The 24,128-nt window shown below is 31.6% G+C and overlaps 1 protein-coding gene across 1 annotated transcript in view; it reads right to left on the bottom strand.

Annotated features, from left to right (window-relative positions):
• The window catches only part of LOC139515608 (uncharacterized), a 64,869-nt gene extending 49,369 nt beyond the window's left edge, over positions 1–15,500 (bottom strand). The window contains exon 1 of the mRNA XM_071305225.1: positions 15,333–15,500. Within this exon, the coding sequence (XP_071161326.1) occupies positions 15,333–15,345 (13 nt within the window). The 5' untranslated portion in view covers positions 15,346–15,500. The remainder of the gene's footprint in view (positions 1–15,332) is intronic.
• Between the last annotated feature and the right edge of the window lie 8,628 nt (positions 15,501–24,128).

Raw genomic sequence — 24,128 nt, 5'->3', positions numbered from 1 at the left:
GTTCGGTGTGAGCCAAGGCTCCGTGTTGAAGGCCGTACTTTAACCTATAATGGTTTACTTTTTAAATTGTTATTTGTATGGAGAGTTGTATCATTGGCACTCACACCACATCTTCCTATATCTATTAGCCATCAGGTATATACACCATATTCAACTTTTGTGTTTATTTTGAGACATTATATCACTTTGATTAAGATAGATATGAAATGCAAGATCTCGTATGACTTTAATTAAGGTGGTTATGAAATGCGAGGTGTCATATGACTTTAATTAAGTTTGTTATGAAATGCCCATAAGTGTTTATACAATTTATTGAAATAGTGTATGCCACATCTCCGTATTTAAATCAGCTGCGCAACCAAAGATTTTACGTTCTTTTAATATATGTGTTTGGTAATCATAAACATAGATATAAGAAGATATGGTATGAGTGCCTAGAACACAACTCTTCATGCAAGACACAACTGGACCATTATATGCCATCAACACGGAGCCTTGGCTCACACCGAACAGCAAGCTATAAAGGGCTCAACAATTGACTAGTGTAAAACCATTCAAAAAGGAAACCAATATTTATATGAATATATGATATAAAAAAAGAGCAAATAATAGATTTAACGTCTCCTTGTTCTTGAGAGTTTCATCTCATTTACACTGCTTAAAAATATAATTACAGGTAGTTTTTGTCCTTGGGCTCTGGTATTTTCTGTTTTCTTCTTATTAATGGTTTAATATTGACTTTTTTATTTCTTAATCCCCGCAAAAATACAAGCACACTACAGGTTATCCTTCGCTTCTTTATTTTCGTCTCCTTTTCAAGTTATTGTGGAACGCAAAATTAGTTTACCTTTTAAATGCACTTGTTTGCTGAATATGTTTCTCTCATATTCAACACACATGTCCCTTAGAGTTATAAAATAACGGCTGTACATGGTTAACCAAATCTGGGAGAAGTATACAATAAATATATATGTTTCTGACTAAACAAAAGATAATCGGCCGAACAAATGAAGACTAACTGTGAATAATAATAAAGAAACAGAAAAAATTGTTCGAAAATTAAAAGAATAAAATACTTGAAATAATCTGCAAATTAAAAAAAAGAAAGAAAAAGAATGGTAAAAATATCATACAAAGTAAAGGATACTAATATGAAGAATACCCCTTCAAGCCTTTCATATATTTTATGTGTAGGTTATGATATAGTGTTTACATGGTATATTTACGTGGATTGTCAGATATTATGAATAGTATCATCCATGGTAACTTCGTTAATTATCTTATATCCTTATTTATGAAAATTAAATTACAGAAAATCATTAAACACAACATTCAGTTCATAAATCAACTAAATTTGATTTATATGAAATTGAATAAAGCAAATTTGTGTTTAATGACTTGGGTCTTTATAGATTTAGTAAATGTTGCGAGAATACCACACATTATGAGAAGTTGGTTAATAATATAAATAATTTACCCAGAATAACGGTGGTTATTCTAGTTAACATATAATATCAACTAAAATTGAAAACAAAGGTTTATATAAGTCATGCTCCAACACACACTTGGTCAAGTCTTGAAAAAACCCACAATCAAACAAAAAACAATATTTTTTGTTTCATCACAAACTCGCAATAAGGCTTTAAGCATACTGATACAGGGTATAAATATGAATTATGCAGTGTTATGAAATAATAAACTGATCATAGATACCAGGATGTAATTTTGTATTTACGCCAGACACGCATTTCGTCTACAAAAGATGTATCAGTGACGCTACAATTCAAAAACATTAAAAAAGTTTTGTAAAAAGTTAATTGTTAAATATGACCATATTAAGGAAAATTCATGTCAGCACAGAAGTGCAGACATGGAAAGGTGAGACCCGTGGGGGATTAAAATTATGTAATTAATACGTCCGTTTTCAACATTTAATTTCAATAAATAAAGAAAAGATGTTTGTTAAACGTCAAGGTGTCATTTTTGTTTTGAGTTTTAGCTATGTATTGGTATTTCACAGAATCGACTTTATATCCAATCGTTGTTTTGTCAACTTAAATAACATGTACAAACGTTATCGTCGATAAGCATTACTGTTAAACTCGTGTAACTATCTATTTAACAAAACCGATATTCATCATAAGACATCTTCTTATGTCCATTTCAAACTAAAAATAATTAAAAATTCTGTACAGAAACCAAACATATATCCAAGATTTTCAAGCGTTATCTATGTAATCCTCTCCATATTCCCCCCAGGTCAACAGTACTATCCATTACGCAATATATTTACAAAGATTAGGCGATGTGGTGCGATTGACAGTGATACAACTATCCACCAGAGACCAAATGAGCAGACTTTTCTGACCTTGTCATTAATATTTTTGATAATTCTGACAGTTACAGTAATAGTTTAACATGATAGTGTGCCTCCACTGGCACCATGGTTGTAAATCATGGTTCCATCGTGTTGATTATTGCAAATTTCAACATCATAATGCATTTATTTTATTTCATTTTTCCAGCCTTTTTCGAATATTATTTGGTTTAACATCGTTATGCTTTTATCTTATTCTTTTTTCAGCCTTTTTCAAAAATTATTTGTGTTTATGGTAATTTTTCGATGTTCTGAATGTTGCCATTTAAATCTGATTGTTTTGGTCAGCGTTTTCATAACCGTGTTTAATGATTTTATCGGATCACGTTTTTGTTGCTATGTTGTTTTTTCTTTTGAACTTTTTTTGGTAGTTGCATCTTCTTTTTGACAAGTGTTTCTGGATTAACCTCACGAATCTTTATGATCCTTTTAGTGTTTGCTTTTAAGGACAAGGTCATCACCCAGACACGCACACACGTGTTTTGATTCTGAGCAGCCAGCCTTCTGTTTTTATAGATTTATTTTTGGTCAATATTTCACATCCAAAGTTCCTCGTCCAAATCTTTTCAGAAATATTTGAAGCACATCATAGTCATCAAAAGTTTTGCGATATCAGATATCAATCATATGGTTACGGGAACGATTATCGAAAAAAATAATAATTCCAGATTGATCATATGGTGTATCAAAGCATAGATATAATGGTCCCGATATAATGGCTATCAATGTTCATGCTGTATTGTTTTTATTTTGTTTCATTCTTGTTATATTAATGTCCTTGTAACCTAACTATTACAGACGTTAGTTTGCTGACTCTGACTGTCATACAAGTGAGAGGTTTAGCTAGCTATAAAACCAGGTTCAATCCACCATTTTCTACATTAGAAAATGCCTGTACCAAGTCAGGAATATGACAGTTGTTATCCATTCGTTTGATGTGTTTGGACTTTTGATTTTGCCTTTTGATTTTTGATTTTCCTTTTTGAATTTTCCTCGGAGTTCAGTATTTTTGTGTTTTTACTTTTTTCTTTGTAATATTGTTCTTAGGTCACTTTTGATTCGTTAGGAAAGATTCACATCAATGGTCGCGATCAAAGTCGTTGAAAACAAATAGAGGTTTATTTTTTTTATTTTTTTAAAAACTGTAGTTGTTTATGTTGTTGCCGTCAATTTATACAGTTAAGTACCAATCATTCAAACAAAGTATGAATTTGATATGCCGAAAAATATGTTTGATCTAAGTGAAAATATTAAAATGTGTAATTATTGGCAAAGATATGATAACTTTAATCTAGCAACATTTTTGGGGTATTTAACCGTCTATGAGTTGTTGCTTTGGTTATGTGAGATTATGAAAAATCTTCTTAAAATTTAATCACTTAAAAAATCAAAGAGATAAAATTGAGAATGGAAATGGGGAATGTGTCAAAGAGACAACAACACCAAATAAAAAACAACAGCAGAGGATCACCAACAGGTCTTCAATGTAGCGAGAAATTCCCGCACCCGGAGGCGTCCTTCAGCTGGCCCCTAAACAAATATATACTAGTCCAGTGATAATGAACGCCATACTAATTTCTGTTTACAAATGTCTATCCAAATTTCTAGTATTCTATTTGAAGAGTTGATCTCATCCAAATATTCAACCTGCCACTATTTTGCTTCTTGGTCTCATACACGACAAGGTTTGTTTCAAATTGCACTTTATTTCAGATCAAAATATTCAAATAAACGTTTTAAGATTATGCTACTAAATCAAGTCTCGCCACAGGGGCCCTACACAGAACCAATTTTCTCCAGAACCATCAGCAGGTTTTGAACAAAACAAGGCAATTATTTGGTTGATTTTAATGTGCATAACACCATGTACCTATAAACAAACTGTCTCTAGAAGGACCAATTATAATTTGTTCAATAAATATAATTGGTTATTAAACACTACAAGCCATTTTCTAAAACTATATTCTTATAATTATATAAAAAAAACTAGTTTCATTCCTAACTTGTTTCCCCCGGCTTGGTTTTAGAATTAGGAGCGGTTGATCATAAGGAAAATCAATACAACACCAGTTGCTTATGAATGAAGATATCGTTTCAAGATAATGTTTTTTAAACAGCAATAAAGTTGTGCTATTTCTGAACCGATTTCCGACTATCAGTTACAGTATATTACTTTGTCAGACTTCACGCTATTTTCTGATATAAATACAGCTTAGATTTAAATAGCGATGTTCTTTTAAGCATCAAAAACATTTTCGTATGATGTAATGCATGTAATAACGGGTTGTATGTTTTAAATGTTAAACCAAATGAACATTTAAATGTTAAATGTTTTAATTTAATTTCTAACAGAAATGCAAGTGGCGTCATATGGCCCTGACTATCTTTACGGCTTAACCATTTTTTTAAGGTATTTTAGAAGGCACGTTTTTGGTATTATAATAGTCGGAACCACACGGATGACCTTCACATCCTCAAAAGAACAAACCGATATATACCCGACTCAGTGTTAATTTTGTCTGAAGTATATCAAAAATGTTTCTTACTTCTCAAGACATGTACTGCCCCATTAGTCAAGATTAATGGTTTCCAATTTCTATTCAAAGCAGTGAGATAGAGAAGCGTTTGTTATCTATATATCCACTTTGTGTGTATTTGCGGCTCCTCTACAAGGCAAGCAGCGTACATGGTCGGCTCGGTATCAGAATAAGGTAGGACGAAATATCATCAAACGGATCTAGTTAACAAGCAGGTTAAAGATCCGGGTTAGGTTGTTGATATCATACAATGCAGGGCTTATAACAATTCTGTCTTGACATGTTCTTGCCCTAAAAAAGCCTTAATCTAAATGGCCGCTAGACGCTAAACAGTCGCCTATAGATATAAAATATGATTTACTAGAATGATTTGTATGAAAAATACCAGCATTTTGTACACGTATAACTTAAACAAAGAATAAATCTACAAAGACTGCATGAATCTGTATAAACGCAGCATCCTTGGACCGAAAGCGTCAAGTAGCAATGTCCATGTCATATGTCTTTTGATGAATTGAATCATTTCATTTGAATGATAATGTTCCAATTAGATTTTAATGGCAATCTAATAAATGTTACCGCATTCAAGCAGAATCCTGACAAAGTGGTTTAATTGATGTCAGCTGACCTACTTAATGTTTTGCCGGATTTTCCGATGTGCATCGATAATTGAATTATATCGGAATCCATTCTCCGTCATTGGTTTTTATTTTTACCGTCTTTAATAGTGTATCCAAATTGGTTTTCTGTTAATTAAATGCTAATATTGACATAGATTTCACAGAGTTCAATGGTTAACTATGGTTATATGTAAATAGATTCTTTTCCATCTAGAATATCCTTTCGGAAACCACATTTAAAGGAAATTAATTTTACTTTTCTCGTTACCTTTTTTACCTAATAAACAACGATAACTTCGAAAGAAAACAATTTATATAAAAAGAAAATATATGGACATTTTTTTGCTGTTTATTTTGAATATTTATGTTTGGATCAAAATGACAAAATGATTTTTATCATTGCTGTTCAGTATTATTGTTGAATGTTCAGAATTTTGTTTTATCTTGCGAGCGAAAGTCTTTATAACACTCCTACACAGTTTGTTTATATCATTATATTTTTGTGGGAGAAAGAGCAGGTGAACACGAGTCTTGAGAGAACTGTCTGGTATTGTTGAATTAATAACATTTTCTCATCTCACAAAAGGTTAAAAACCACACGGACATAATGGTCATGATTGCATTGTTGATGCCCAAAGGATTGATAATAAGTTATAAGAAAATAAAGATGAAACTATAAAAGGTATCATGAAACCGGAAATTGCCGCCTCTCTTTATGAAAGAATCAGAAAAAGATGAGATATTCTTTGTGAAATTTGGCCTTCGGATATGTATTCATTATTAAAATTGAAACACAGACAAAGTCAAATAGCTTATTTTATAAACAATTGGCGAATCATCCATTCATATTTTTTCAGTTTATTATTTCACACATTAAACATTATATTTCTCTTTTGTTGTGTAAAACTAACAACACTTTTAAATATAGCAATTACAATGCTTCAATAGTTATGACCATCTAATGCTGTACAATTAATGACGAAACAAGGTTGAAACATTGTATTGTCATAATGAATATGCATTTATCAAAATATCATGTCAATATAAAATTGTTTTCTTACTTGGAAACTTCATAGAAATATGTATGTGTTTCTAGTATTGAAATGAAGACGTAAACAACAGAGTAGCATATATATAACGGATGTTGATTTCGTGTTCGTTTGATATGGTTCAATAACTCAAGATATATTTAATTGCAACTTGTTTCCCGATATATAAAAACTCACATTCAATTCAGATGTTATGGATAATACTGAGATAGAACAGTGTCCTCTTACATTTTGTCTTAGGCCAATTAGGCCCAAAAAAGTGTTTTTCCTATAACGATACCTTATCGTTGATGTGTTTCCGTCGATTTTGGTTTGTAACCCGAATTTGTTTTCTCTCAATCGATGTATGACTTTGCTAGACCGGTATACTACTGATGCCTTTATTCATCAAATAAAAAGTTATAAATAAAAAGGTCAACAAAGATACCTGGCTAATAGTTGTTTAAGCCAGACGCGCGTTTTATCTCCAAGAGACTCCCGAAACAAAAGTTTAAAATCGCCAAATACCTTAATCATGTCAGCTAAAACGTAAACGTATCAATAAATGTCTTTTCAATAGTCCATTTGCCAATTACCGATTTGATTCTGTTATTAAACCAATTACTTCCCTTCAATCGTATACTGGTTCCATATCGGACAAAATTGGCTATTTACAATGCAAAGCATGATGAAAGTGATTTATCGGCGGTTTAACTTATTTTTCATGAAAAATAATTTTTGATGTCAAAAGTATTTAGTTAAATAACAAATTAATGCAATTTAAAGATATGAAAACCTTATAGATTACTCACATTACTCACAGGTAGATTTGCTCTTTCTGCAAGCTCTCCATTGTAAATAAAAAATTATGTCCCTCATAAGGGAGACAACTATAAAAAGGATTTCAAAGGGATCTCTAATTACAGGGTCAATTACGGGAATTGTCAAATAGCCTATTACCCCATTATCTCGATAAACTTGATAATGTCCTTTAAATAAACAAGTTGTACAAAATTCTTCCTTTAGTAGTGAAGGCCAATATATAGTTATGATATAAAAGAAACAAAAGCAAAAACCTATTACAAATAACTTAACTTGTGCATGTATATAATTTTTTATATAGATTAGACCGTTGGTTTTCCTGTTTGAATGATTGTATACTAGTAAAGTTTTAGGCCCATTATAGCTTGTTGTTGCCTTTGCTCTTTGTTGAAGATCGTATCTTGACCTATAATGGTTTACTTTTATAAATCTTTGATGGAGAGTTATCTCATTGACACTCAAACCACATCGTACTATATCTATGTATGTGTATAGATATAGGAAGATGTGGCGTGAGTGCCAATGAGACAACTCTCCATACAAATAACAACCTAAAAAGTAAACCATTATAGGTTAAAGTACGGCCTTCAACACGGAGCCTTGGCTCACACCAAACAACAAGCTATAAAGGGCCCAAAAATTACTAGTGTAAAACCATTCAAACGGGAAAACCAACGGTCTAATCTATATAAACAAAACGAGAAACGAGATACACGTATATATTACATAAACAAACGACAACTACTGTACATCAGATTCCTGACTTAGGACAGGTGCAAACATTTTTAAACCACATTGTACTATATCTATGTATGTGTGTATGTTTGTTCGTTTGATTAGTGTTCTTATACAGTCACATGCACTTCTTTTATTAATCCGTATTAAAATTCAAGCTTTGTAGCCCTCGGGAACAGTACAACAAAGTCAGATCTAATTAGATTTTGAATCTTTAAGTTTAATCGAATTTTATACATTTGATATCGATGATACACGAATTATGTGGTATAATTTCAAAGCATTATATACATTTTTCTAAGACATTGGATAGAATACTATTTATTTGCAGATATTTACCACCTTTAAAGAAACGTAAAGAATTTCCTTTAAGTACTTGTTCCTAGATACTCATCAAAGAAATTAAATGGCATGGCCTTTAAGTACTTATTTGAAGATATTAGCATTCATCAAAGAAACCAAATGGCATTGCCTTTAAGGTTATCATTTGTATTGGATGAGAAATTGAAATGCATTAAATCCTGTTAGTTTCTGATGTTCTTTCTCCATAACAGTTCTGGAAATGATGAAGTTAAATGTTGTATAGGAGATTATGTGTTATCTTAAGGACTAATTAGGAAAACAAAGCATGATTGATTGTATATTTGTATCAGATCACCTACACCATGTCACACTCTCATTCATCAAACAATAATCACCAAATTATCTATTCCACCTTCCATTTTTTGGTTCCGGAAATAGATGTCGCTTTGATGATAACACGCCGTGATTTCGTCAATGAGTCGAATGTCGTAAAAGGAATTGGCTCTTGCAGTGAAGCATGATATCTTTAGATTGGTTGTGAATCACAATAGAATGCCTCTCAATTTCCTCAAATTACAGAAGACCTATAAGGGATTTCATTCAAGTTCTGATTTTAGAAAAAGTCAATTATCTGATAAATATAAACAATAATTCTGATTACTGAAAATATACCAGACTTTGATAATCTGTTTCTATGGATTTAAAAAAAAATCAATAATTTCAGGGTAAATTTTATACATTGTCAGCAGAATTCAATATGACTTGCTTTATATAACTTGCTCAAAACTTAATGACATAGTTTTAACATATAGATTACACAGGTGTTAAATGATGCATTGTAAAACGTAGGCGACAATGTGTAAACTTTGTTATTCTATTTTCATTTTGGACTACAAATTGACACAGTTATGAAGAAAGTACATCAAATACAAAATCAAAATGATATTGATAGTACACTTTATAACACAATTTTTTCTTGATGCAAAGTCAACACGCAAATTTTATATTCAAAAATCAATTATTATCTTTCTTGCTTGAATAACAATGCAATACTAGAATAGAAATTGTTTGCAATCTTAACGACTTTGATTTTTTTTTTTATCATTGTGGCAATTATATGTAGCAAGTAGGCAAAGTTGTTTACGACATTAAAGGTTATTGCAGAAACAAGGTGTCGTGTGCATTGAATATATATTTAACGGATTTTTTTTCTTCAAAACGAATAACCAAAGACCAATTTAGTCTGAGAAGATCATAAGCTTGTGTGGAACAAATGTTTATTCGCTAAGTTTATTGTTTGTATTTTATGTTTCGTTTAGTTTATATATAGCCAAATATGGAACAGGGGTGGATCCATCCATTAAAAAAAGGATCTAATCTAGGATAAACGGTGGGTGGAATTCCAACCATATGTCCCCATTAAAAAGCAACGGTCGTAAAAAAAGGGGGGAATTTTGAGACTTCTGACCGCCTTCTGGATCTGCCACAGTGACTCTGAGATACAAGAAGGAAGGTTAAAAAGCAAAAATCTAAGCCAGAAAGTACCACACATATTTCAAACGAACAAAAAACATTTTGAAAAAAAAAATGCACAGAAAACTAAAAATTGAACAACAAAAACCTCCACAAATAGCAAAGAGATCTCTGTGATCCTGATGTGTACTGATAATATTTAGACAATACCCATTTTCTCTATTAAATTTAGCGTGCATAAGCTCTACATAGGATGAGAGGTTACGTGCATTGAAAAAAAAACAATGCAATTAGTTACAGTTGTTTATTTTTTTCTACTTTATTTATTTTGCATATTTACATTGTCAATGTTAAATTTACTCTCAAACAGCTATTCCTAGAATTCTAATGAAATCTAAGAACAAATGTTATTAGAGATCATCTAAAAAATTTCTGAAATCTAAATTAAAGTTTTTTGTCATTGAGCAAAGATGATGAATGGTATTTTTAGTGATTGCATCGAGTTATGAACTGTGAAATGACATGCAGTTAAATTGCCATTTGTAAATGTTTTTACCTTAGCCGTATTTGGCACAATATTTTGGAATTTTGGATCCTCAATGCTCTTCATTTTTTATTTGTTTGGGTTTATAACTTTTCTAATATGAGCGTCACTGTTAAGTCTTATGTAGAAGAAACGCGCGTCTGGCGTACTAAATTATAATCCTGGTTCCTTTGATAACTATTAGGAAGTTGTGCTATCAGCACAGAATGACGAGTAAATTCGTTTTTAAGAATTTATTAACGCCTGCGCTTGTTTGTTTGTTTGTTTGATGTTGTATAACGCTACTTTCAATATTCTTGGCTCTTGTTATCAGCGAACGAAGTCAGGGTAGATGAAAATCTAGGAAAACGCTTCGAGCGCATTAAATTTATAAAACTATTTTTCATTTTTGTAATAGCGAAGATTATTTTCGTTTATATAGTTCCCATTGTTCAAGCTCTTAATATAAGAATAAAGAGATGTTGCAAGATGCTATTGAGATATTAGTAAGTAATAAAAACACCAAGGAAAAAGGATGTAAAAATATGCTAAGACGATAAACTAAACACAATTTTGTCGGACAGCAACAGCAAAAACCACCGAATTACAATTGTAAAGGCCCCTGACATAAAAAGAATATTGCAGGATAAAAGACTAGTGAGCACTTAAACTCATCGTAAGCTAAGAAAGTGGTGTAAATCAGCTGGAAAGATTTTGACTAGTCAGATTGACTCGGATAATGGGAACAACAACCCCCTTCCCCCCCCCCCCCCCAAAAAAAAGCTAAACATAGAAAAACACATACTGTCCTATTAACGAATACTCACAGTCACTGAAAACAAGTACAATGCCAATTTCAACTAATAAATAACCAGCATTAAATATCAACCAGTACACGTCCAACGAACTAGATGTAAATACGTCATTATGAATTTAGCACGACCTTGTGCAATTAAAACTTATAAGAATCGACGGGTTATAAAAGCATACCCGTATAAACTTATTTAACAATGTTTTAATATATTATAAACAAAATCAATATTTGTATCGATCAAGGCCAAACTCAAAGTTCTTATTACAGTGTCAAATTGACAACCTTTTAGAATATGTTTACCCCTAGGTTTTGGTAGGGTCTGTGTTGTTTTTGTACCCCTATTTGTGACATTTTGTTCACTCATCATTGTCAATATAATGGAAACTGATGCGACTGTCGTACAAGTGAGAGGTTTAGCGCTTTAAAACCAGGTTCAATCCACCATTTTCTACATTTGAAAATGCCTGTACCAAGTCGGGACTATGACAGTTGTTGTCCATTCGTTTGGTGTGTTTTGTCGTTTGATATTGCCATTTGATTGAGGACTTTCCGTGTTGAATTTTCCTCGGAGTTCAGTATTTTTGTGATTTTACTTTTTGTTCAAAGTATTAATATGTTTACTAGTGTCGTATGTAAACTTAAGGGCTCTTTAAAAAAAAATATCGCCGGAAAGTTAGTATGTTGTCAGGTTTCAACAGGTACACACAAACTTTCAAGGATTCCAAGTAATTTGTTGTGTCGAACTCCTGGTCTAAATAATTTTCCAGTCGCAGAGTACGTTTTTAAAATCTTAATATCAGTCATACCAGTCTATTAATGCTCAATTTCAATAAACCACTTTTATTTTGCGAGCCGCCTGATATACTGTCAACTCGGTATTCAATTGTCGGTATTCAATTGTCTTAATAATATATACAACGCATACTTCTTTGCATCAGCATTTCTTATTTGGTCATTTTGTATGTTTAAGTCAAAGTTTATTCTTTAAAGCAATAGTAATATGGATGTTGAGAATATTTTTTTATTTTGCTCTCTGTTTTATGTTTTGATTTTATAACCTTTATGATCAATCGTGTTGTAATGACAGATTGATCTTTATAAATCATTAAAACATCAAAATTTCAAACATAATACGTTATAAAGAAACCAAAGAAAAGGAAAACAAATGTCATATTCCTTACTTGGAACGTGCATTTTCCGAAAAGAAATGGTGGGTGAAACCATAAACCATTCAATCATTTTAACAAACAAAAAACCCTCAAACATATTGAGTTTGAGGATAATCGCGTTTAACAGGAATTAATTCAAATGAAGTGTGGCGATTAACCGAACGCACGCAAGCATTCCATATATTTCCTGTAAACAATTCTGTCAATCGACTGACATTTTGAAAAAAACAAAAATTATAGAAATATTTTTATTCGAATAAGATTAGTTGTGAAATAACAGGAAATATAAATATGGTTTCCATACAAGGCAATTAAAATTAAGACTGAAATAGCTTTAACTTGATGTAAAATTCTGTATACAATAACACATGATAAGAGTTCATCAAGATTATCTGAATCCAGGTCTCCTGAGAATATCTTGAAATGTCAGATTGATTGAACCATAATATGTTTGTTATATGTAACATAAGATCTAATCCTCCTTCAGGTACCTATAACATTATTTAGCCAAGAAAAGTTAAATAGTCACCGCATTTGGAAAAAAGGAAAGAATTCTAAACGTTAGTAAAAATGTCGAAACATGTTTCAGTTTTAACACTAGTTAAAACGGAAAGTCCATAGTCAAATGCCAAAATCAAAAATTCAAGCATATCAAACGAATAGATAACAACTGTCATATTCCTGGCTTGGTACAGGCAATTTTTTTTCTGTAGAAAATGCTGAATTGCACCTGGTTTAATAGCTAGCTAAACCTTTTACTAGTATGTAAATACATTATATTGACAACGACGCATGAACAAAACAAACAGCTGAAGGACGCCTCCGGGTGCGGTAGGTTCTCGCTGCATTGAAGACCTGTTGGTGACCTTCTGCTGTTGTCTGTTCTATAGTCGGGTTGTTGCCTCTATGTCAAATTCCCCATTTCCTTTCTCAATTTTAGACATAAGAGGTAAAGACAAAAAAATATGTAACAAAGAAGCACACAAAGATATCTATGTTTAATCCATCCATTAAGGATTGAAAGAATTACAGTACTGGGACCGAATCCCTACTCTGACAGACACATGGTTAGGTCATTAACTTTGACGTAGAATCACACGTTTGACGTACATCAGTTGATCAACGTTACAAGGTAGATATAATTAATTTTGTCGTTCAAAGTATAACCAGCCTATAGCCTATAATTCTTTTATGCATACCCTCTGCAGAATCTAAATAAGAAGATTTCCTTGTCCATATGCTTATTAGGAATTTCTTCCAAAAGGAGCCACATCAGTATGTATCAAAGAAGCACAGAAGGGCGTGTAGACAAATTTGCGTTTTGTTTTGATCATTTTTTTTATCGCAAATTGACGTCATTTTTTAATCACGAAATGTATGTTATTTGAAAATTTGTAAAGTAATAGAATATACTCTCCAAAATCATTTTGCATTTTGCTTGAGGGCTTTATCTATAACGTTTTCAATAAGCATGTTTTGACTTTGTCTTTAAACAGATTTCGCTGTAAAAGCTTAGTTCGTATGCAGATCTTTGATCGTGGCTTGCTTCATTCGTTATTATAGGTAACAGTTAGGTCTATAACCACTTGTTTTAATAAATGTAAACTCTAGTTTCTTTTCATTCAAAACTTTTGCCGGATGAATTAATTATTGAATATAAATGCGAACCACATCTTCTTTTTTACATTTTAAAAATAAATATATGATGGCTTTCCGTGTGCGCAACTTAAGTGTTCGGAATAAATAAACTTAAAAAAACCCAAACAAACCAAAACGTTTGAAAGCATTAAAATCAAAAGGTCCAAATAAAACAGCCTAATCATTTCCCTGGGTTAATCTGCAACACTACACTCTCTCTATATATGTATCGATGAATGAATCGTTAACAAATAAGCAACATCAGGGCTGCTGTATATTATGCAAAAAATAATTCAGTATTACACATACAAAAAATAAACTGATAATCTGAGTTAATTATGCCGCCTTTAAATTATTATAATTCCTAAATTAGATAGTTTATGCAATTAGAATCTTATTTATTTTGTAGCTTTAATGCATGATGTTCTTTATACGTAACAAGGATGGCAATAATCATTTGACAAGCTTTTCTACATTTTAAAGTGCATGTACCAAGTCAGGAATATAACAGTTGTTGTCCATTTGTTTGATGTGTTTTGTCATTTGATTTTGCTATTTGATTAGGGACTTTCCGATTGAATTTTTCTCGGAGTTCAGTATTTTTGTGATTCTACTTTTTGCATTAAAGTATCATGCAATATCTGATCACGAATACACCACTGTTGCAAAGTTAGAATATATAAAAAACACGTTAAAACTTTATATTAGAATTTTAAAATGCAATATCAAAACAGTTAAACTGAAGAATAGCGACTGTGCTATTAACATCTGATTTAGTTTACTTAGTTCCTTGTTTGTTTAATAAATATAAAATCACAAAAATACTGAAATCAGAGGGAGAATCCAATCGGAAAGTCCATAATCACATGGCGAAATCAAATGACAAAACACTTAAAAAACGAATGGACAAGAACCGTCACATTCCTGACTAGGTACAGACATTTTCAAATGTAGAAAATGGTAGATTAAACCTGGTTTTAAAGCGCTAAACCTCTCACTTTGATGACAGTCTCATTAAATTCCGTTATATTTACAATGATGCGTCAATTGCATTCGCTTTAACTCAGTAGGAGTAATTTAAATCAAGTAATTAAATACACATAAGTAAGCTCTATCTGTCTGGACTACGTCAAGAAACCGATTTAATTAATAAAATAAACTCCTTGGTAGAAACTTTCACAAATAAATTCATTACATTTGAAATGTATTAAGGAAAATACAAAGCAATGTAAAACATGCATAACATGTATATATACAAATACAAAAAGAAAATTCTAAAAGAAAAAACCTTACCGGATGCACCCATATTTTGCGTAATATTAATCCCGATCGTGTAAAATTGTTAAATCACTGTTAAAATATACATGCACCTGTATGATGAGAACCTGTTGGAGTCATTTTATCGATTCACAAAGTTCTGTTCATTCTGTTCATTCATTGGCATATCCCCCGATACGTCGGCGTCTGATCACACAGCAATACAAAATACAATTTAATGACAATACTTGATTATTTTACACAAAAACATACATCTCCCACTCGATTTATTCCCTCTAGGTAGAACTTTTCTTTATCTAATAATTTTTCGGAAAATATATTTTGTAAACAAATTTTGTATGTAAAATAAACTTAAAATCTAGATGACACGATTTTATTATTAGCTTGCAGTATAGAATCGAATCATTTCTAGTCGCTTGAGATTATGTCGTGTGAAATATAAAAGCAAGGAAACATTTCAGGATTAGATCGGAACCTTACTCAATCATTTATCCAATAGATAAACATGAAATAATTCTTTGATATCATATCTAACGACATATTCATATAATTGAGAACAGTAAAAGGGACATTTTGTCTTATTCCATAACTTAATTATTATACAGTGCAGTTTTAATTGAACCTGATACAGTATTTAATTTGTATTCTTTATCATCATTTTACTAGCTTTTCATGTGTTGTTAAAGTATAATTACAGGAATTAAACCATTGCACTAGTGATCAAATGTCAGATAGCATTCAACTGTACAAATACGGAATTTATATTAACACGCAGATTGTTTCGATTTTAATTTATCTATTTGTCATCTTGTCTAAATTGAACATTTTGTCCATCTAAGTTTTCGATCGTTACAAAATACAACTTTGTACTTGTTTGGCTGTATAACTATTTAAGTTTAACTGAGCGTCACTGATGAGTCTTATGTAGACGAAACGCGCGTCCGGTGTATTAAACTATAATCCTGGTACCTTTGATAATTATAATTATCTGATCTCTAAGTGTCTTGTCGTTGGCGAGGTTTGTTTTGTTTGCATTTGTTGATTTTAATAGCTTTACAGATGACGACGCTTATGTTCAAGTTGTTGTAACTACACTACCATCCTCTTTGCCTCGATAGTAACTTATCAAATTCTACTCATCATTAGATCTGTGATTAATAATTGAGTAAAACGACGAACACCATATGTGCTACATTTTACATGAGCTAGATCACACCCTGAAGTTCGGTGTAATTCAGTCTTTAGTTTTCAATGTTAAATTTTATATATTTTTATTTGTCGTTTCGTCGTTTTTCGTTACTTTTGTAATGGCATTGTTAATTTATTCTCGACATTAATTTGAATGAATCTTTAGTATATTTTACCTCTCTTTAAAAGAGGGACGAAAGATACCAAAGGGACAGTCAAACTCATAAATCTAAAACAAACTGACAACGCCATGGCTAAAAATGAAAAAGACAGTTTTTGGTGGGATTCGTGTTGCTTAGTCTATAGTTGTCTATGTTTTGTCTACTGTATTATTATTTGTCTGTTTGTCTTTTTATTTTTTAGCCATGGCGTTTTCAGTGTATTTTCAATCTATGAGTTTGACTGTCCCTCTGGTTCTTCCTTCTTTTAGTTGTTTCAATATGCACGAGTTTCCAATAAAGTCTCAGATTACAGTTAACGTTATAATTTCATCAACAAAAAACTTTTACAACAGGGATATAAAAACCACAAGGATATAAATATCATTAATAGTAAAATGAGAAAAAAAGGATAACCGAACTCCAGGGAAAATTCCAAACGGAAAGTACTTTTTAAAATGACAAAATCGAATACTCAAACACAGCAAACGAATAGAAAACAACTGTCATAATCCTTACTTAGTACAGGCATTACCAAAAATACGAGGTCTTTGTCATTTGATTGGTTTACTCTGCTTTACCTTGGTTACGTGTGAACGTGTGTTGTAAGGGGTTTACCATATTGATATAAAATTACAGTTGCTGAAGAAGAGGGTCAAAAGATAGCAAAGGGACAGTCAACTCATAGAACGAAAATAACTTGACAACACCATGACTAAAAAGTACACAAGACACAACATAGAAAACTAAAGCCTAAGCAACACAAACTCCACCAAAAACTGGGGGTTGTCTTAAATTGAATGCAAAATGATGTTAACGATCCAGTTGCTTTTACATTTACATGGTATTAGAGCTCATAAATATAAGAAGTGTCCTTCAAATATAGCAAAAGATAATTATGATAATGTTTACCTGTTCCATTGTGATGTTGTCGTGAGAAATCGTATTTGAATGAGAGGTGAAAGATATCAATCGGACATTCAAACTCATAAATCGAAAATTACCTGACACTAATTTTCCCCTATCATAATAATATAAAAATTACAGTGATGATCACTTTTGAACTAAAGTTATAACAAGTTGATGATTTTAATCTTCCATGTTGACACATTCCAGCCTCACCCGCGTACATTTAATAATGCGTTTGACTGCAGTCATTACGGCATCCACGTTGTCAGTTTATTCTCGATTTGTTTAGTTTGACAGTCCCTCTGGTATCTTTCACCCCTCTTCTACAACGAAATATGAATAATCTGTGCGTAGGAATTGATTTAATCATTTTAAATAATATTATTTTTTGTTCTAAAAATAGAAAATCTCAACATGGTGTATTCTGAATTATTGTGTGACCTTTAAAAATATTTATTTATTATCCCAAGAGTTTAAATTGATTTTGAAAAAAAATACGAGATATAAAGCTTTACATAATTAATTGAGTAACCGAATGTAATTTAGATAATCGTTATTATCAAAGGTTTAGAAATTAAGATAATAAGCAGCACAAGCTATTTCAAATTCTTTTATACAATTATTTTCACATAGGCTATCAGTACATCTGTTAATTATGTGGAATTATATGTGACTGTCAAACAAGTGAGAGGTTTAGCTAATTTTATAACCAGATTTAATTAACCATTTTCTACAAAAGAAAATGCCTTTATCAAGTCAAAATATGACAGTTGTTATCCATTCGTCGATGATGTGTTAGAGCTTTTGATTTTGGGATTTGCCTAGGGACTTTCCGTTTAGCATTTTCCTCGGAGTTGGGTATTTTTGTTATTTACTTTTCAGTGTTCACATGACCTCCCGTAAGGATGAATGTCTTGTTATATTATAGTTCGTTTCTGTGTGTGTTACAGTTTAACGTTGCGTCGTTTGTTTTCTCTTATTTTTGAGTGTAAATTGACATTGCGATAAGACGTGTCACGGTACTTGTCTATCCCAAATTCATGTATTTGGTTTTGATGTTATATTTGTTATTTTCGTGGGATTTTGTCTGATGCTTGGTCCGTTTCTGTGTGTGTAAGTTACATTGTAGTGTTGTGTCGTTGTTCTCCTCTTATATTTATGCGTTTCCCTCAGTTTTAGTTTGTTACCCCGATTTTGTTTTTTGTCCATGGATTTATGAGTTTGAACAGCGGTATACTACTGTTGCATTTATTTGTGCTATAAATGCATAAACTTACTCTTGTTTGGTATATATAAAAAAAATAATTAATTACACATTCAAAGATCGAAACATACATGAATTATAGGTACTATACAGGATTGAAAATCTGTTGAAATAGAGTTATATCAAACCAAAGCGAATTGAGGAGTATTGCCAAGATAAACGTTTCCTGCTACAAAAAAAAAAAGTTATTTGTTTGAACCTTATTATCACTTCTCGTTAATGTTTTTTGCGACATTCTCTTTTTCATTTCTTTCAGCATCAAAGCAATTTCCCAGATTAATTGTAATAAATGTTGTTAAAGCAGCTCTGGAAACTCAACGTCATTACTTTTAAATGGTTTATCATCAAAGTGTTAATTATATTGATTTTTGGAATCTGATGCATTTGACAGTTACATCTGTATGATATGGAATTTGCCAATTTCGTTTCTATATATGCAATCGTTATTTAATAATTCACCTTTGTCCAGCTAGATTGTCTCGTAATTGCATACACGTCAAGAGGGAAGTTGTGGGTTGGATGACCGACTGGGTCAAATAACATAATTTGTAATTGATATTTGTTATCTATTCCCCAAGCACAAGATGATTTGCCACTGGAATATGTAATCCTCATATTTCGCGCCTTCTAAAGATTACGGTATGAACTTTATAATGGAACCTTTATATTTACAATAATTTACGCGGATCCCCGTTTTGCGCGAAGCTGCGGCAAGTGTTTTTGGGGGTGATTTCTACCTTTGTTGATATATATTCATATAAGAAAAGTTCTTTGTACTTGTTTGACTATTTTGATCTGAGCGTCACTTATGAGTCTTATGTAGACGAAACGCGCGTCGGGCATAATAAATTACAAGCCTTGTACCTTTGCTAACCATCTACATGTGAGACATATTCGTAACGATTTTTACTGACATTATTTTTGAAATTCTATCGTTGCAAACATTCGTCAAGAATATACCTAATGTGTCGAATGAATGCAATACAATAAGGTAATATGTTGTCAATTACCTTAAAACGTAAATTCCGGTTTATGTCATAATTTCGACATTTAAATAATTTATTTTTTTATGTAACGCGTCCCCCAATTGACTGACAGTGTTTTGTTTATCAGTTCATAGATATAATTTTGTCATTTTTAATAATACACTCAGGCTTAAAATGAATTTAGAATTAATTATAAGGAATGGCTGTATTATATTATCTGTTTATTCGAAATAACGTAAAATGTGGTTAAAATAAACCGTGTTAGTCAGAGTGCAGCACATGTATTTTTATGTTATTTCTCTATTGACTGAAAAAAATAATACAGTCATTTATTTGATAAAGGAAAAGAAAATCAAACTACCATGGAGTTATGTGTCGATAATGTGGTTATTCACCGCTGTTAACAAAACTGAATTATTCTATGTCACGTGATAACGTGTTACCCAATAGAAATAAACTCATCATAGATACCAGGATACAAATTTAATATTTACGTCATACGCGCGAATTGTTAGTACTATATGTAAAGTATGATAATAAAAGTAATTCTTTAAATAGCCAAAAAGAGTTAAATTTTTATATTTTATCTTTATTTATTTTTTTGCCGACAGCATATCGTTTGTTTATTTTGCCAGCAATAAATTTTCCTAATGAAAACTATTTATACTAAATACACTATTACGACAAAAAGTAAGATGATCTCGTAATTTGGTTTTTGAATACACTGATTCAATAACATCAAAGGTGGATCGTGTGAACTTGCCATGAGCCTGATGAACAGCACAAAGGACGTCACTAGTGCTGCTTACAATTGCGGATAACCTTTATTTATCCTGGTGTTTGTTTGGTTGCGTGTTGGACAACCTTTATTCATCCTGGTATTTGTTTGGTTGCGTGTTGCTTTACTATGTTCGTTTTTACTGTTGTATGTCGTTTCCTTTGTTTTTGCTAAACGGAAATGATATTGTTTGTTGTTTGTCATATTATTGATTTTGACTATCAATTGAAAATAGATAGGGTCAACTCAAAAATGTATTTGTTACACTCAGAAAATATTTCATTCAAGGAGCGTTTGATATATAGATAGTTTATTCTCATAAAACCTTGCAAGTACTAAGGTTACAAAAATGTAAAAACCGTTATGAAATTTCAAATCTGTCTGGATGTCTCTATTTTGGAGTTAAACAGTGTTTAAATTATAAAACGTTATGTCTGCTTATTAGTTATTGATTTAACAAAGAGAAATGTTCCAAAACCGTAGTGTCCAGCCCGTTACAAAAGTACAAAAGAAAGACAAACACGTAATCAATACTAAATGTCACGAAATTAAAATCCCTATGGTAAACAATATGCAATCTGCTTTAATTCTGTTAGAACTCTGTCCCCGTCATCCCTTTGTGTATGCCATCATGCATCATTTATTAACTTATATTCTAAGAGCCATTTTAATCGTCACGAATAAAGGCATGCTCTTTTGTTTAAATCTGTGATTATCGGTGTTTGATGAATTTAACCAATTATAGTTGAATAATTCAACCTGAGAATAGTAAACAATATAATTAGATGTAGAAAAGTTCAAGGTGATTACCATACAATGTCATACAAAGTCTTGACACTTTGACAAAATAAAAAGGAATAGATCTATCGTTACATACGCCCTTTTCTATCACAGATATATATTTTGGAAATAGAACTTTGGTTTTCAATGCTGTTCAATTTCGTAATTGAATGGTTTTTCTTTCTGATTTTATTCGAGCGCCTTGGGTGAGCTGTATGTTGGAATGTCACCAAGGAAAATTAATCGTTACGGTCATAGTGATATGAAACATACACATTGTACACACGTTAATAATATATTATGGACATTTATTATTCTTCGAAAATTATATCTGACTTTTTGTTAAAGTACAAATTCTCGTGTACTTTTACGAGTTTGTAATACTATTTTTTCGACTTAAAGGTGAAATTATGAGTGTGATGTTTGTTTATCTCAAAATTAAATAAAATCTAGAATAGCAGAACTTAGCACCATGATTTACAACTGGGAAAACCCAATTAGCACCAAAGCGGGTACAAGAAGATTTCATTACTGACGTGAGAAATATGGCAGAGGATATTGATAAAAGTTTTTTTTTTCATTAAGGACAAATCTATTAAGTTAAATAACTTTTTGATTGCAAACATGTCGTTTAATGAAATTTAGTATGACCTTATATGTATTTCTTTATTTGGCCTTTTTAACATATTTTTTTATTCGAGCGTCACTGATGAGTCTTTTGTAGACGAAACGCGCGGCTGGAGCAAATATGAAATTTTAATCCTGGTATCTATGATGAGTTTAGTTTGTACCAAGTCAGTATTTTGACTGTTGTTTTCCAATAGTTTAATGTGTTTGAGCTTTGAATTTGCCAGTTGATAAAAGATCTCCCGTTTTAAACTTGGAGTTAAGTAATTTTGTTAATGTATATTTTTCATTAGTGAGTTATTGGAGCGCAAAAATATACATATTGAATGTTAATAACCGTTAATAGTGTTAGGTTAATTTTGGCAGTTTTTGTTGCTTTGTAATAAAATCAGTTTTTCATTGTTGAAAACAATATTTAAATATTAAGACCCGGATGTGTGGCACACAAATGTCTATTGAACATCTAAAGGACATTATTTGATAAATGACTAATACTTTTGATTTTCAAATTCAGGAAATCAACAAAGGTCTGTCTCAATTAGATAAGAGTCATTAGTCATTAATGTCGTTACCTCAATTTCGCCTTTTTTCACGAATGTATTGAATGAGACTTGTTACTGGGTTTGTACTAACATAAACTAACATGAATAACACGACGGGTTTCAGGATCTGCTTACACAGCTAGAACAACACGTGAGATCACTCCAGTTTTTGTGGGGTTCGTGTACAGTTTTCTATTATGTTCGACTTATGTCCCTCTGATATCTTCGCCACTCTATTATGATACGTTTGTTTCGTCTTATATACATACAGTACTTCATTCTGGTATGAAACATATCAATGCAAATCCTGTTGAATCACGCTAAATGACAATAAAGTACAGACTCATTAATGGTGACCTCTAAATGCACCCTGTGGCTTTGATTGAATATAGAAACCCGGTTTGATCATTAATGTGTTTTAAACAGGAGATAAATGGTTGAACAATACAAGAATTAATCAAACTAGACTTAGGCAGCATAAAGTCTCTTGGTTGTTGCTACATTCAAAATAGCTTCATTTGTTAGATATATTCATTGATTAAAATCAATTTGTAGATCTTTTTCAAATTCGATACATGGTTAATACATTTGTCTACATTTATTAATCGCTCGATTTTAAGATTTTTTTCAATTGTGTTCGATTGACTTTCTTTTGCTTGTAAAATCAGTTGGAGTTTAGCATTTCTACTTCTGGTTATGATTGAAACAAAATCTATGGTTTGTCTTCTTGGCTTTTTCTTTTTTGTTTGCAATGGTTTCTCAGTTTATTTTCGACTTATTGCTATGAATGTCTCTTAGGTTCCCGTCGCCCCTTTTTTGTCGGTTATTTGATAAAATAAAATATGTAATCAACAATACAGTACAATGCATTGTGACATTATCTTATGTGTCTGTTTGTCTTGAAACAAGTCGGGTATAGGACAGTTGTTTTCAATATGTATTGCAGGTTGATAATCGCTAATGTTGGATTTTGTCAGTCCTCAATAACTTACCTGTTTAAATTACATTAAAGTTCTGAACTTTTGTTAATGTGTTTTTTTTTTACAAATTTGCCATAACAGACAACACGATCGAACGACCGTGATGTCAGCACAAAGATCCTCCCTAGTTTTTGGTGGGTTTCGTGTTGCTTATTCTTTAGTTTTCTATTTTGTGTCATGTGTACTATTGTTTGTCTGTTTGTCTTTTTCATTTTTAGCCATGGCGTAGTCAGTTTATTTTCGATTTATGAGTTTGTCCCTCTGGTATCTTTCGTCCCTCTTATATAGCTTTAACTTCAGTATTTGATAAAATCAAACGTTGGACCTTTATCGAACGTGTTTTGTAAATTATTTTTATCGAAATAAGCGTCCTTGTAAAATAAGCATGTTATGATGTTATGCTATTGTTTCAGAAAAAAGGGAGAAGGTTTGAATCTATTAAAACGTTTAATCCCGCTGCAAATGTTTGCACCTGTCCAAAGTCAGGAATCTGATGTACAGTAGTTGTCGTTTGTTTATGTAATTTATACATTTAAACGTGTTTCTCGTTTCTCTTTTATATATATATATATACAACTGGTCTAAACATCAACCCAACA

This window comes from Mytilus edulis, chromosome 3 (assembly GCF_963676685.1).
Source record: "Mytilus edulis chromosome 3, xbMytEdul2.2, whole genome shotgun sequence".
In the NCBI taxonomy this organism is placed as follows: domain Eukaryota; kingdom Metazoa; phylum Mollusca; class Bivalvia; order Mytilida; family Mytilidae; genus Mytilus; species Mytilus edulis.
The sequence above is the reverse complement of the archived record's forward strand: the minus strand, read 5'-3'. Positions and strand labels throughout refer to the sequence as shown.